Source organism: Alligator mississippiensis, chromosome 11, assembly GCF_030867095.1.
Source record: "Alligator mississippiensis isolate rAllMis1 chromosome 11, rAllMis1, whole genome shotgun sequence".
In the NCBI taxonomy this organism is placed as follows: Eukaryota; Metazoa; Chordata; order Crocodylia; family Alligatoridae; genus Alligator; species Alligator mississippiensis.
The window spans coordinates 59176658-59186477 of record NC_081834.1 but is presented as its reverse complement, the minus strand read 5'-3'; the positions used below and the strand labels follow the sequence as shown (position 1 = coordinate 59186477).

At 46.4% G+C, this 9820-nt stretch overlaps 1 protein-coding gene across 2 annotated transcripts; it reads right to left on the bottom strand.

The window, feature by feature from the left end:
- Window positions 1-500: 500 nt before the first annotated feature.
- On the bottom strand, window positions 501-7834 carry LOC132244147 (acidic leucine-rich nuclear phosphoprotein 32 family member E-like). 2 transcript variants are annotated; one of them, XM_059715189.1, is made up of 6 exons: window positions 7722-7834; window positions 5371-5520; window positions 4438-4560; window positions 2797-2962; window positions 2203-2354; window positions 501-800 (listed from the first exon to the last, which is right to left on the bottom strand). In XM_059715189.1, the coding sequence occupies exons 2-6, from the start codon at window positions 5428-5430 to the stop codon at window positions 726-728; spliced, it is 576 nt and encodes a 191-aa protein (XP_059571172.1). In that variant the 5' UTR covers window positions 5431-5520; window positions 7722-7834; the 3' UTR covers window positions 501-725. The 2 variants fall into 2 exon arrangements, with proteins under 2 accessions (XP_059571172.1, XP_059571173.1); XM_059715190.1 differs by lacking the exon at window positions 7722-7834 and adding an exon at window positions 7595-7693.
- Between the last annotated feature and the right edge of the window lie 1986 nt (window positions 7835-9820).

Sequence of the window (9820 nt, the reverse complement as noted above, 5' to 3'; positions counted from 1 at the left end):
CTTGCAGTCAGAGGGAGTCAGAGTCTCTCCTTCCTCCCCCTCTGCCTCTGTAGCCAATTGGGTGACCAGGCCCTGGGACGTTTTCACTCCTCCCGCCTTAGCCTTTCCGCTCTGTTCACAGGTCACCACATTAACACGGTAGGGCTCTGGCTCTAGCTCTAGGAGGTGGCCCTCCTCCCTGGGCAGGTATTCTAGCTCCATAATATCACGTCCCGCCAGGATGGGGACAGGAGCCCCTTCCAGCACACTCGCGTCTATGCACAGCCCACAGCCTCTCCACTCGATGTAGGGACGTGTTACAGGTACCTCAAATGGTGGGCACCCCACCCCTTGAATGGTAAAGGTCCTCCCCAGGATTATAGCTGCAGGTGACACAAGGCTGGCATTGATTAATGACACACTGGACCCTGTGTCCAGCTCCCCAACAAGGTTCTCCCTGTTGGGGAGAAAATGCCATTTCCCAGTTGGTCTAATAAAAGGTATCATTTTGAAACCAAGAGTTCTAGTTTTTGGTATGTCTTTATGTCTCAGACAAACAGGACTACCAAGTACACCTTTAAACGTAAAAGATTTTTTTTGCCCATTTCATCCAAGGGTTACGTGGTGTTAAACAGATGAGCTGAACAGATGTGCCATAAGCTGACAATGGCAGCGAGCTGAGATTTGCTAATTTACAGATGCCAAAAGAATGGACACGTTGTTTAAAAAAACAAAACAAACAGCTTTCACGCTTTGCAGAACCTGCCTTCTTCCCCCTCATCGCCACCTTCTTCGACGTAATCGTCATCATCATCTTCATCCTTCAAGATACAGAACATTAAGAGATTTTTTAAAAACTACCGTATGCTTAGGTTGTAATGACATGTGCTTTGCAGAAGATTAAAACAGCACTTTGAGGTTTAAAGATCATGTTTAATTTGTTTTTATTACTAGACATTTGTACAGACCAGAGTCCCAATTTACTGTATTACACTTATCAGGTTAGCAAAGATGTACAAAACCAAGGCTGGAGTCTTTTATTAGAGTCTTTTTCTGCTGTTACTTCTGACCTAATGATTATGCCAACTAGCTGTGAAAATGTCTCAAGAAGAGTATTACAAAATTCAGTGGCCCACAACAGCAACAGCTGAGAAGAACCCTTTTTGTCGGTAACGGAAGTCAAACAAGAAGGGAGAAAAAAGAGTTTATACATCCAGAGCTGTTTTGTTTCGAAACAAAACAAAAGTTGCTTTATAAATGGGGTAACTGGACAAATTTAGGCCACTTGGCTACATGAAATCCTAGAAATGTTACACACATACACCGACATCTCCAGTAGTATAAGTGCAATAGCAGGAACTGAGGACAAACTAAAGCTTTTTTTGCATATAGGTAAATATCTTTGCAAATATATTATCTGCCAAATGAAATGCTTTACAACATCTGGTAAAAGTTGAAAGGCATTTAGCAATTCATTCTGGAATTTCATCTTTAACCGACATGTAAATTTAGGATGTGCTTTTGCTGGATTTATTCAAGTTCAGGTTTAGCTGGTGTATAATTATGCTGATTCCAGTCCTCATTTTCCCTTTCCAAAATATACTGAAATTGTTAAGACGGGACTTTCTGAACCATGTGTGCTTAATGTTGGCTACTGCCTACTCCCCATCAACAACAAATGAAAGGAGTCCTTCCTCTGTTACCAAGCTGTGTTGTGGTAACATTAGGAGTACTTTAGCCCATGCTGCAGTTCTTCACCTCCTGGCAGCCGCCGTACACAGAAGCCACTAAGTATATTGAGGTTTCTACCAATATTGCCACCCCCACCAATCAAGTGTTCATTCATTTTCTCAAAGAATTACTGCCAAGTTCTTACTCAGATCCTCAAATGAGATTTCGTTTTTAGCTTTGGAAGGGGGTTTTTCTCCTCAAAATCTGACCTGGTGACCTGGTAGATAACAACACTAATTCTTCAAGGCAGCGCAGTAATGAACCTTGAAGCATTTCACTGAGCAAGACAATGCAGAATACCAAAGAGAAGTGGCTCTCCTACTGCAACGCACTTTTTTGATAGTAAAAGGTCTCTCTCTAAAGTAGCCTATGGCTCACATCTGATAGTGGATTTACACGGTTCTGCTTACAGAAGTTTAAATTATTACACATGTATAATCAGACAGTGTCAAGGAAATCCTAAGTCTTACAGTAGAAAAGGGAAAGTCCTACCTGGATCTCCTCCTTCATCATCAGGTATAAAAGACCAACTTCTTCCTCCTCTTCACCCTCCCCCAAATCTGAACCCGCATCATCTTCATCTTCTTCGTATTCTCCTGGTGGACCAGCTTCATCTTCATCTTCTTCATCCTCCTCATCCCCTTCTGAAAGGCAGGTAATTAATTCCTTACAGCTTCACTTAAACCTCAAAGGCTCGTTTGTAAACTCATCTTAAGTAAGCTTCTAAAAACCGAATGAGCTACAGAATCAAATATGAAAATGACGGGTCCAAAAAAAAGCAAAAGCTTTTTGTATCAGCAATAAAACGACTGCTTTTATATAGTTATGTCTCAGTAAAAAGATTTGTACTCATGTTTTCCTACGTGCAACTCTCCTTTAACTGTGCACAGCACCCATGACTACACTGTTTGCAAGCGCATTCCCCCCGCCCTCATTACTCAACAGAAGCAGTATTTGATACTGGCCTACACTTCAAAAATGTAGCTGATTTGTGCTCCAGCAGTTGCACAGTCACTCTAGTTCCAATTTTATATTTAGATACCGACTGAATGGCATAACTCATGACTGCATGTTTAGAGACGTTACCTTCATCATCCTCGTCTTCCGAGTCAGGGGCCTCGTTATCTTCCTGATCAAACCCATCTAGGTAGGCGATCTGTTGAAGCAGCTCAAAAACGCTTTCCCTGTAATCCTCCAGGTTTGTGACATCACAGTTGAACAAGTCCAGGCTCTTCAAGTTTTTGAGATTTTGCTGAAAATGAATGAAAAATGACTCACTGAGATGAAATAACTATTTGGTACCTCCAAGTACTGGACTGTTGCCTCCTAAATGTCATTGATTTTACTACGTATACCTACTACCTTCTCTTCTCCTTTGCTGTTCCCCATTGTCCAGAGTTCATTTAAGAAGTCTTGGTGCTGACAGTCAAAGTTCCTTCCCCATAAGACCAGAGATCCCACCTCTCCCTCTACACTTGCTTTTGAAATAGCTGTGACCCAGGTTACTTCCCATTAAGATGCATGTCTTTGTTTCTGGAAGCCCCATATGATCCTATAAATCACCCAGGGCTCTCCCATTCTCTGGGGTCAGCACAGCCATCTGTCCCAGCACCAATCCTACCATGCCTGGTGGAGAGACAGCTTTCCATGGCCTGAATGGGGCAGCTATGGGATGTGCTGATAGAGGCAATCCTGCTTAGGGAGTAGGAGATCTGGGTTTTGTAGCCCATTATAATCATTAGCTGTTTGAGGTGTTCTTTTCAATACTTCAGTGATACTAAGAAATTGCGGTTTTGGGGGCCATGTATAAGAGACACCACTTTCAGAGGGTAGTTTTGGCACTTAAACAAGTATGCAACAAGTATAATTAACTTAAATAGAAACAATTTTATCTCTGTGACAACTCGAACCAGTGAGATGCAAGGCAGACTATCATTACCAAGTTTCTAAAACACTTGTTTAGCCTGTGTTTAGTAATAAGAACAGCAAAATTAATCATAAAGATTAGCACCTTGCTTCCAAAAACTTAATTAAAAATTTGTGAACTGTTTTTACTAGGCCACAAACCACTTGTTAAAAATGGTCTTGTGGATACCTTTCATTTACTAACCAAGCAGTTTCACCTCTTTTTCTGCAGAAATCGGTTGTTATTAAAGAAATCACGGTGTCTTTTAATGCGTTTTAACCACTGAAAACAAATACGGGGGAATACAGAACTATCGCTGACAGACCACAAGTTTGAATACATCTCCTCCTGTAAACCCCACAGCTGACACAAAATTGATTACTACAGTGTCTTTACAAGTCTGTCTCTAATGAACCATCGGATGATGCATTTATTGCAATAGGAGTAATCAATACTGGCCTAAGTGGGATACAGAAATTCAGAGAAAAGAAGATTCAAATGTTGCCAGAACTGGCAACAAAAAGCTACCCAAGGTTTGGGAAATAGTGAGAGTTTTACTTTTTGCATACTGTTCAGTTCTGTTGAATGTCACACTAAAGCCATCTTGTTTATTATCTTTTTGTGTTTTATTGATTTCCTATTTCAACTGTGTTTGTTGTACTTATCCCTTCTACTTGCAATGACCTTCTATCGTCAGGCACTTACAAACTTTACATTTGCATTCAATGATAAAATTATTGTTATTTTTCTTTTATAATGCTAGAAAGATTCTGACTTCTTTAACACACTGCAATCTTCTAAGAATCTGACTTTGTACTTACAAGGGCTTCCACAGTGCTGAGATCTTTGATTTTGTTGCCACTTAGATTTAGAGGTGTGAGATTTGGACATCTTCCTGCCAGGACCTCTTGGCCTCCCGAAATGACGTCGTCGCTCAATTCCAGCTACAGCGCACAAAAGTTGGATAATTAGATGGTTGGTTTGATTGCTATCAAAATCAAGAGCCTGTATTTTATTGAAAGAACAAATGCATCACAAGACTATTGACTTCCTGTACAGCCCGTAAAACCTCAGATTACTTGCATAAAATGAAATCTGGTTAAAAACATAGCAACCCATGTTGATCACATGTACGTCTCTTTAGAGCCTAACATTTATTTCAGAAGCTCTTCACACCTGCACTTGAGAGTGATAATTCATTAACTAGTTTCATACTTGGGTGCCTACAGACACTCAAGCACGTTCTACTGTAAGTCGGCAAGTGATCTCACCGATCCCAACTGTTCAGTTAGCATACTTACTATGGTGCAAACTTAAAATATTTCCAGGCTTTATTTTTTACACGGGGATGTGAAACATAGCATTGGATCTTCGTACAGGCTTTAGGTCAACAGACTAGGTTGAAACTGGTTCCTTACAGGTAACGAACAACGATTTCAGTGTTCCCACCACTTCACCTAATGCGACTGCTCCCGACCCCCTCTCTTTACAACAGACTGGGATGGCCATCGTTAACAGTTTTCAAGTGATGCTTTTTCAGTACTTTGGCTCATTAATGTTTGAAACCAGCTTTAATTACATTCAGGGTCTTAAAGACTTAATTCTTAAGTTCGCAATGTTTAGGAAAACATTTCAATGAGATGCAAACGTGACTGTGACTATGGAAATACGCAAGTAGTTTAACTGTTGCTGTGTTTCAAGGTATACAACTTTGGCAGGAGAGAACCGATGGGTTTTTGTCTGAAGATGCATACCTTTCGGAGCTTACTCAAGGTGGGGAGCTTGGCCAGGGATGTCAGCTCTACGTTGGCCATGCTGAGAAACTCCAGCTCTTTAAAGGAGTCATTCAGACCTTCAATTTCGCCATTGCTGGATCAGCAGTTATCAAGCACTAACTCTGTCACCTTGAAACAAAACAGAACGTCACTTATTACTTTAATAGGGACCCTCAACCAAGCAAGCAATTCGGGTCAAACCAGCAGCCTGACGACAGGCTTTACTTCTCATCTGGGACGACCTGAACTTGAGTTGTCTGAACTCATCGACCATATCAACCTTGAGAGGAAGTAAACAGAGTATGAAGCACCATCACAGAGAACCAGAAGATAAAAACTTAATTTATTTCTGTTAACAAGCTGGCTTCAGAAAGCACAACCACCAAGACAGAGTTCACAATCGCAGTCCTTTACAGGGCCGGACAAAAACCCACGGTCCTGGTTCTGATGAAAGCCGGAACAGATGCATCAGAAGAAGCAAGGAGCCAGAAGCCAACTAGGCAATTACAGAATGACCTACCTATATAGTTTCCTTCCAGAGCCATCACTTAATGGTTGCTTCATGCCCAGATGAGGGTTTATATTCCCATTCACTATTTAAAATAAGGGGGTATAGCCTCGCTTGCCAGAAAAAAGCACCAAATCCTCTTGCAAACCCTATAGCTTTGACCCTCAAAATATTGAGGCAGAGAGTACCATAGGTTAATAATGCACCAGACTGAAGCATTTGCTTCTTCATTCTAGATGCATTTACTCTGTGTCGCTGAACGTCTTGTAGGCAAAAATCCATTTTCTGCTTGTCCGTCCTCCATGTCCCCAACGGTGGGTTGACCACAGTTGCTATTTTACCAATCCGGCTGCAAACAAAAAGGATTAAACGCAACACCAGTCTGGGAAGTTCAGCTCTGAAAGATTCATCTGTAGAGAGGACTAAAAAAGTCACTTGTTCACTGGCGACTTCTGAGTTATTTTGGTGGGCACGAGCTGCTCATTTGTTTCAAGTTTACAATCTTATTTCATGTTGCTGCAGAAAACGCTGACCAGAGAGACCAGCTTTGAATTGTTTCGTGGTTTCCAAGTCCCAAAGTTGTTCAGGCTTTGCCCTGAAGAAAAGGGAAAGACTGAAACCATTTTGGGGGGGTGGGGTAACTGCAGCCACAGTTTAAAGGCTTTAAAAAAAGAATCCGACAGTCAACTTGTTAAGAAATACACTGTTTATCGGAGTAGTTTTTATGCAGGGAATCTTTGTGCCGTCAGTCACCCAGGCCGGGGTGGAGTAAAAGCACTTTGCAATATCAACCTATCTGGACTTTATTCTTGGGGAGAGCAAGACACGCCAGTCGATAGCGTCCTTACTGACCTAAATGCAAAAACATCTGCTGGAGCGACAAATCATTTGTTGGCCGAGTTCAACTTGCAGCCTCCGCTTCCCTGCTGTTAATCAGCCTGCTCTCCATGCAGCTGGCACTGCAGTCAATGAAGTTACTACAGGAGATTAAGTAAAACCACGACCCTCTCCTAAAAAGCAAAGCGCGGCCACAATCTTTCCCTACGCAGCAGGGGGAAAAACCATGCAGCAGATACCCCCTGCCTACAGCCACCTCGGGGCGTGGGGGTGGAAAAAAAGGGGTCTTTTTTTTTTTCCTTTTTTTTTTGAAGATGGATTCGGTGCCGCTACGACCTGTTCGCAACCTCCACCAGCGAGAAGGTAAAAATAACTGAAGACCCGTCCTGCCAGCAACGCCAGCGCGGGAGGGACGGGCGAGCGGGGGGCACGCGACTTCGGGCTTCTCCCCGCCCCGAAGAAAAGCAGCTGTCCATTTATTCATTTATTTTTAACAAGGATACTTTAACACGTCCCCCCCCAAAACTCACCCCCAAACACAACCGAGAAACTGATGGCGGGCGCATCGCGGGGGAGGACCCAGACTCGGAGATCACCCAAGGAAAAAGGGGGAGGCGGAAAAGAAAAGCAAGTTCCTAATTCCCCGAAAATCAGCCGAACAACGAGAACAGATGCCCGCAGCAGCGAGCGCAGCGAGCCCGTGCCCCGCGCAGGGGCTTCCAGCCCTCCTTCACTTTTCTACAAGCAGCGCAGGGGGCAGAAGAAGCCTTGGCCCGTCCAAAAACAATCTGATCGTTGCAATAATAATAATGATAATAATAATACGCGGTCAGGAGGTGAATAATTAGGAGAACGCACCACAAGGCACAACTGCGTAGTAAGGAGCACGCCGAGGAGGGGTGTTTTGGGGCCCGGGGCTGCTCCATGCCGGGTCGGGGCACGCGCAGCGCCGGGCACCGCCGCGACATGGCGGCCCCGAGCTCACCTTCTCGGGCGCGCGGTTCCTCAGCTCCAGCACCACGCGCTTCATCACCTGCACGGCCGAGCCCGCGCGGGCAGGGAGAGCTGGGCCGCCGCCGCCGCCGGCCGGAGCTCCGCGCTGCTCAGCGGCCGAGCGCGCACTGAGCCTCCATGCCATGGCGCGCCGCGCCCCCTCGCCCAGGACACGCCCCCCGCGGCCGGCGGGGCGGGGCCAAGGAAGGGGCGAGCACTTCCTCTCGCTACGCCGCTTCCCATTGGAGGAGCGGCGCGGCGGCGGCCGATTGGCTCCGCCGGACGCCCGTCGAGGCTCCGAGCTCTTAAATGCGACTGTTGGCAGCGGCTGGGCACCATTCCGTGTGACGCGGTTGGGTGGTTTGGTCGGCGGGGTCAGGGCTGGGCGGCTGGAAGCAGATTAATGAGGTGTTATAGCCGCTAGAAAAGAAAAAGGGACGTGTCTAGGTGTTCGGTGCGAAGGCAGAGATTAGCCGAATGACGGGCTAAAGATAACAGTGTGTTTAGTGAAAACTGCAGCAAGGAGCTGGCAGATACTTGTGCAAGGGGCTTGAAAGAGGAGGGGTGGTGTTGGGACCTGCTGGCTTCCGGTCCTGATTCCCAAACAAAGGCTTTCTGTTTCGATTGGGGCGCGCGGCGTCTGGGGTGTCGCTTTCGCGGGTGCTGCGCGTGCCGGGTGGTGTTTAGCCCTGTTCGGCGTGCACGCCTGATTCACCAGAGGAGAAACGTGGGGGCTTTCATACAGGAATCAACAGTTCAAAGCCTTGCGGTGTTGGGGGCTTTCTCAGCGCTTTGCGACGGGGCAAAAATGATTTGTGACAAAAAACCCACTCGGGTGAAATGGGCAGTTTCTGAGGGGCGCCGAAAGGGACGCCTGACGTCTAGGAAACTGGAGAGCCGTGGGTTTAGTTCAGTGCTGTGCAAATACCCGGTTGTTGGGGTGTGCAAGGGCAGCGGACGTGCTCAGAAAGGCTGCCAGATTCCAAGAGCTGTTGGCTCCTGCCAGCCTTGTGGCCTCGCCATCTCTCGGGTTTAGGGGGAACGGGCAACGCAGACTGGCGTGCTTGATTAGTGCGAGGGACTGGTACGACGAGAGCCCCGACACAATAGACGCCGTGAAGACGAGGACTGCAGGCGTGTGTCGGGGGTAGCGGTGAAGCTTCGAAGGACAGAGAATAGCGCGGTCGGGGTCAATGAGCGGCAGAGATTTGACCTGTCAAGAAGACCAGAGTTTAGGCTGCAGTCGGTATTGGGCCGTGAAGCCCTAGGCAGCAGTTAACAAACAATGTGGGTGTCAAGGAAAAAAACCCACCTGGGATGCTGCGTAGCCTGGGTGTCGGGTCTGGCAGGCAGCGTCTTGCTGCCCTTGGACTTCTGGTCGTGGCTCTGAAAGGGAACGTGCTGAAGTTCAGGTTGCAGTATTGAAGGGAGTCATGTAACTGCTCCCTCCCTCCAAAGTTTGAAACTACTTGCAGAAAACTTATTATTATGTTTTTCTTGCGCTTAACTTCTCATACTTATCGTTAAGAGTAAAAAAGAACGTACCGGGACACCAGAGGCCGAACGCAGCACCCCCTCGTGGCGAAGGGGATTAGTTCCAAGTCTTTGGAGTCAGGCTCTGAGTAGTGTTATTTTAAGGTGCTAAATGGACTTTAAAGAAACGGAAAATCCTGGGTCATGCAAACAAACGGAGCTGCGTTGATGTAAATGGGAACTTTTGTTTCGTCTGTGCATGCCCTAAGGCAGCAAGTACTTCGAGGTGCTCTCAGGGGCCCTGTGGTCTGTGGCTGCCTCGCAGAAGGGCTCTGGCATTAGGCTAGCCCCTCCCACTTACATTGGTCTCCTGGAGGGTGACTAAACCCTGAAATGCCTGGGTGGGATGGGAGTGGAGCTGATGGATGGGGAAGTAGCTCTCAGGACCCGCTTTATGCGAAGGGAGCGGCTCTTCTGCAGAGCCAGCAGGGAAGCAACACGTGCTCCTACCCCATAACCCCTCATGCAGTGGGTGATACTGGCAGGGCAGGAGCAGCACAAACCCTCAGACATGAGCTGTGGGCCCTCCTTACAGATCAATTCAACTTCAATTAAATT

Coding starts and splice junctions, on each gene's coding strand:
- LOC132244147 (XM_059715189.1), bottom strand. CDS start 5,430: ATGGCCAACGTAGAGCTGACATCCCTGGCCAAGCTCCCCACCTTGAGT. Junction 4,561..5,370: donor CCTTGAGTAAGCTCCGAAAG/GTATGCATCTTC, acceptor TGTGCGCTGTAG/CTGGAATTGAGCGACGACGT. Junction 2,963..4,437: donor TCAGCACTGTGGAAGCCCTT/GTAAGTACAAAG, acceptor ATTCATTTTCAG/CAAAATCTCAAAAACTTGAA.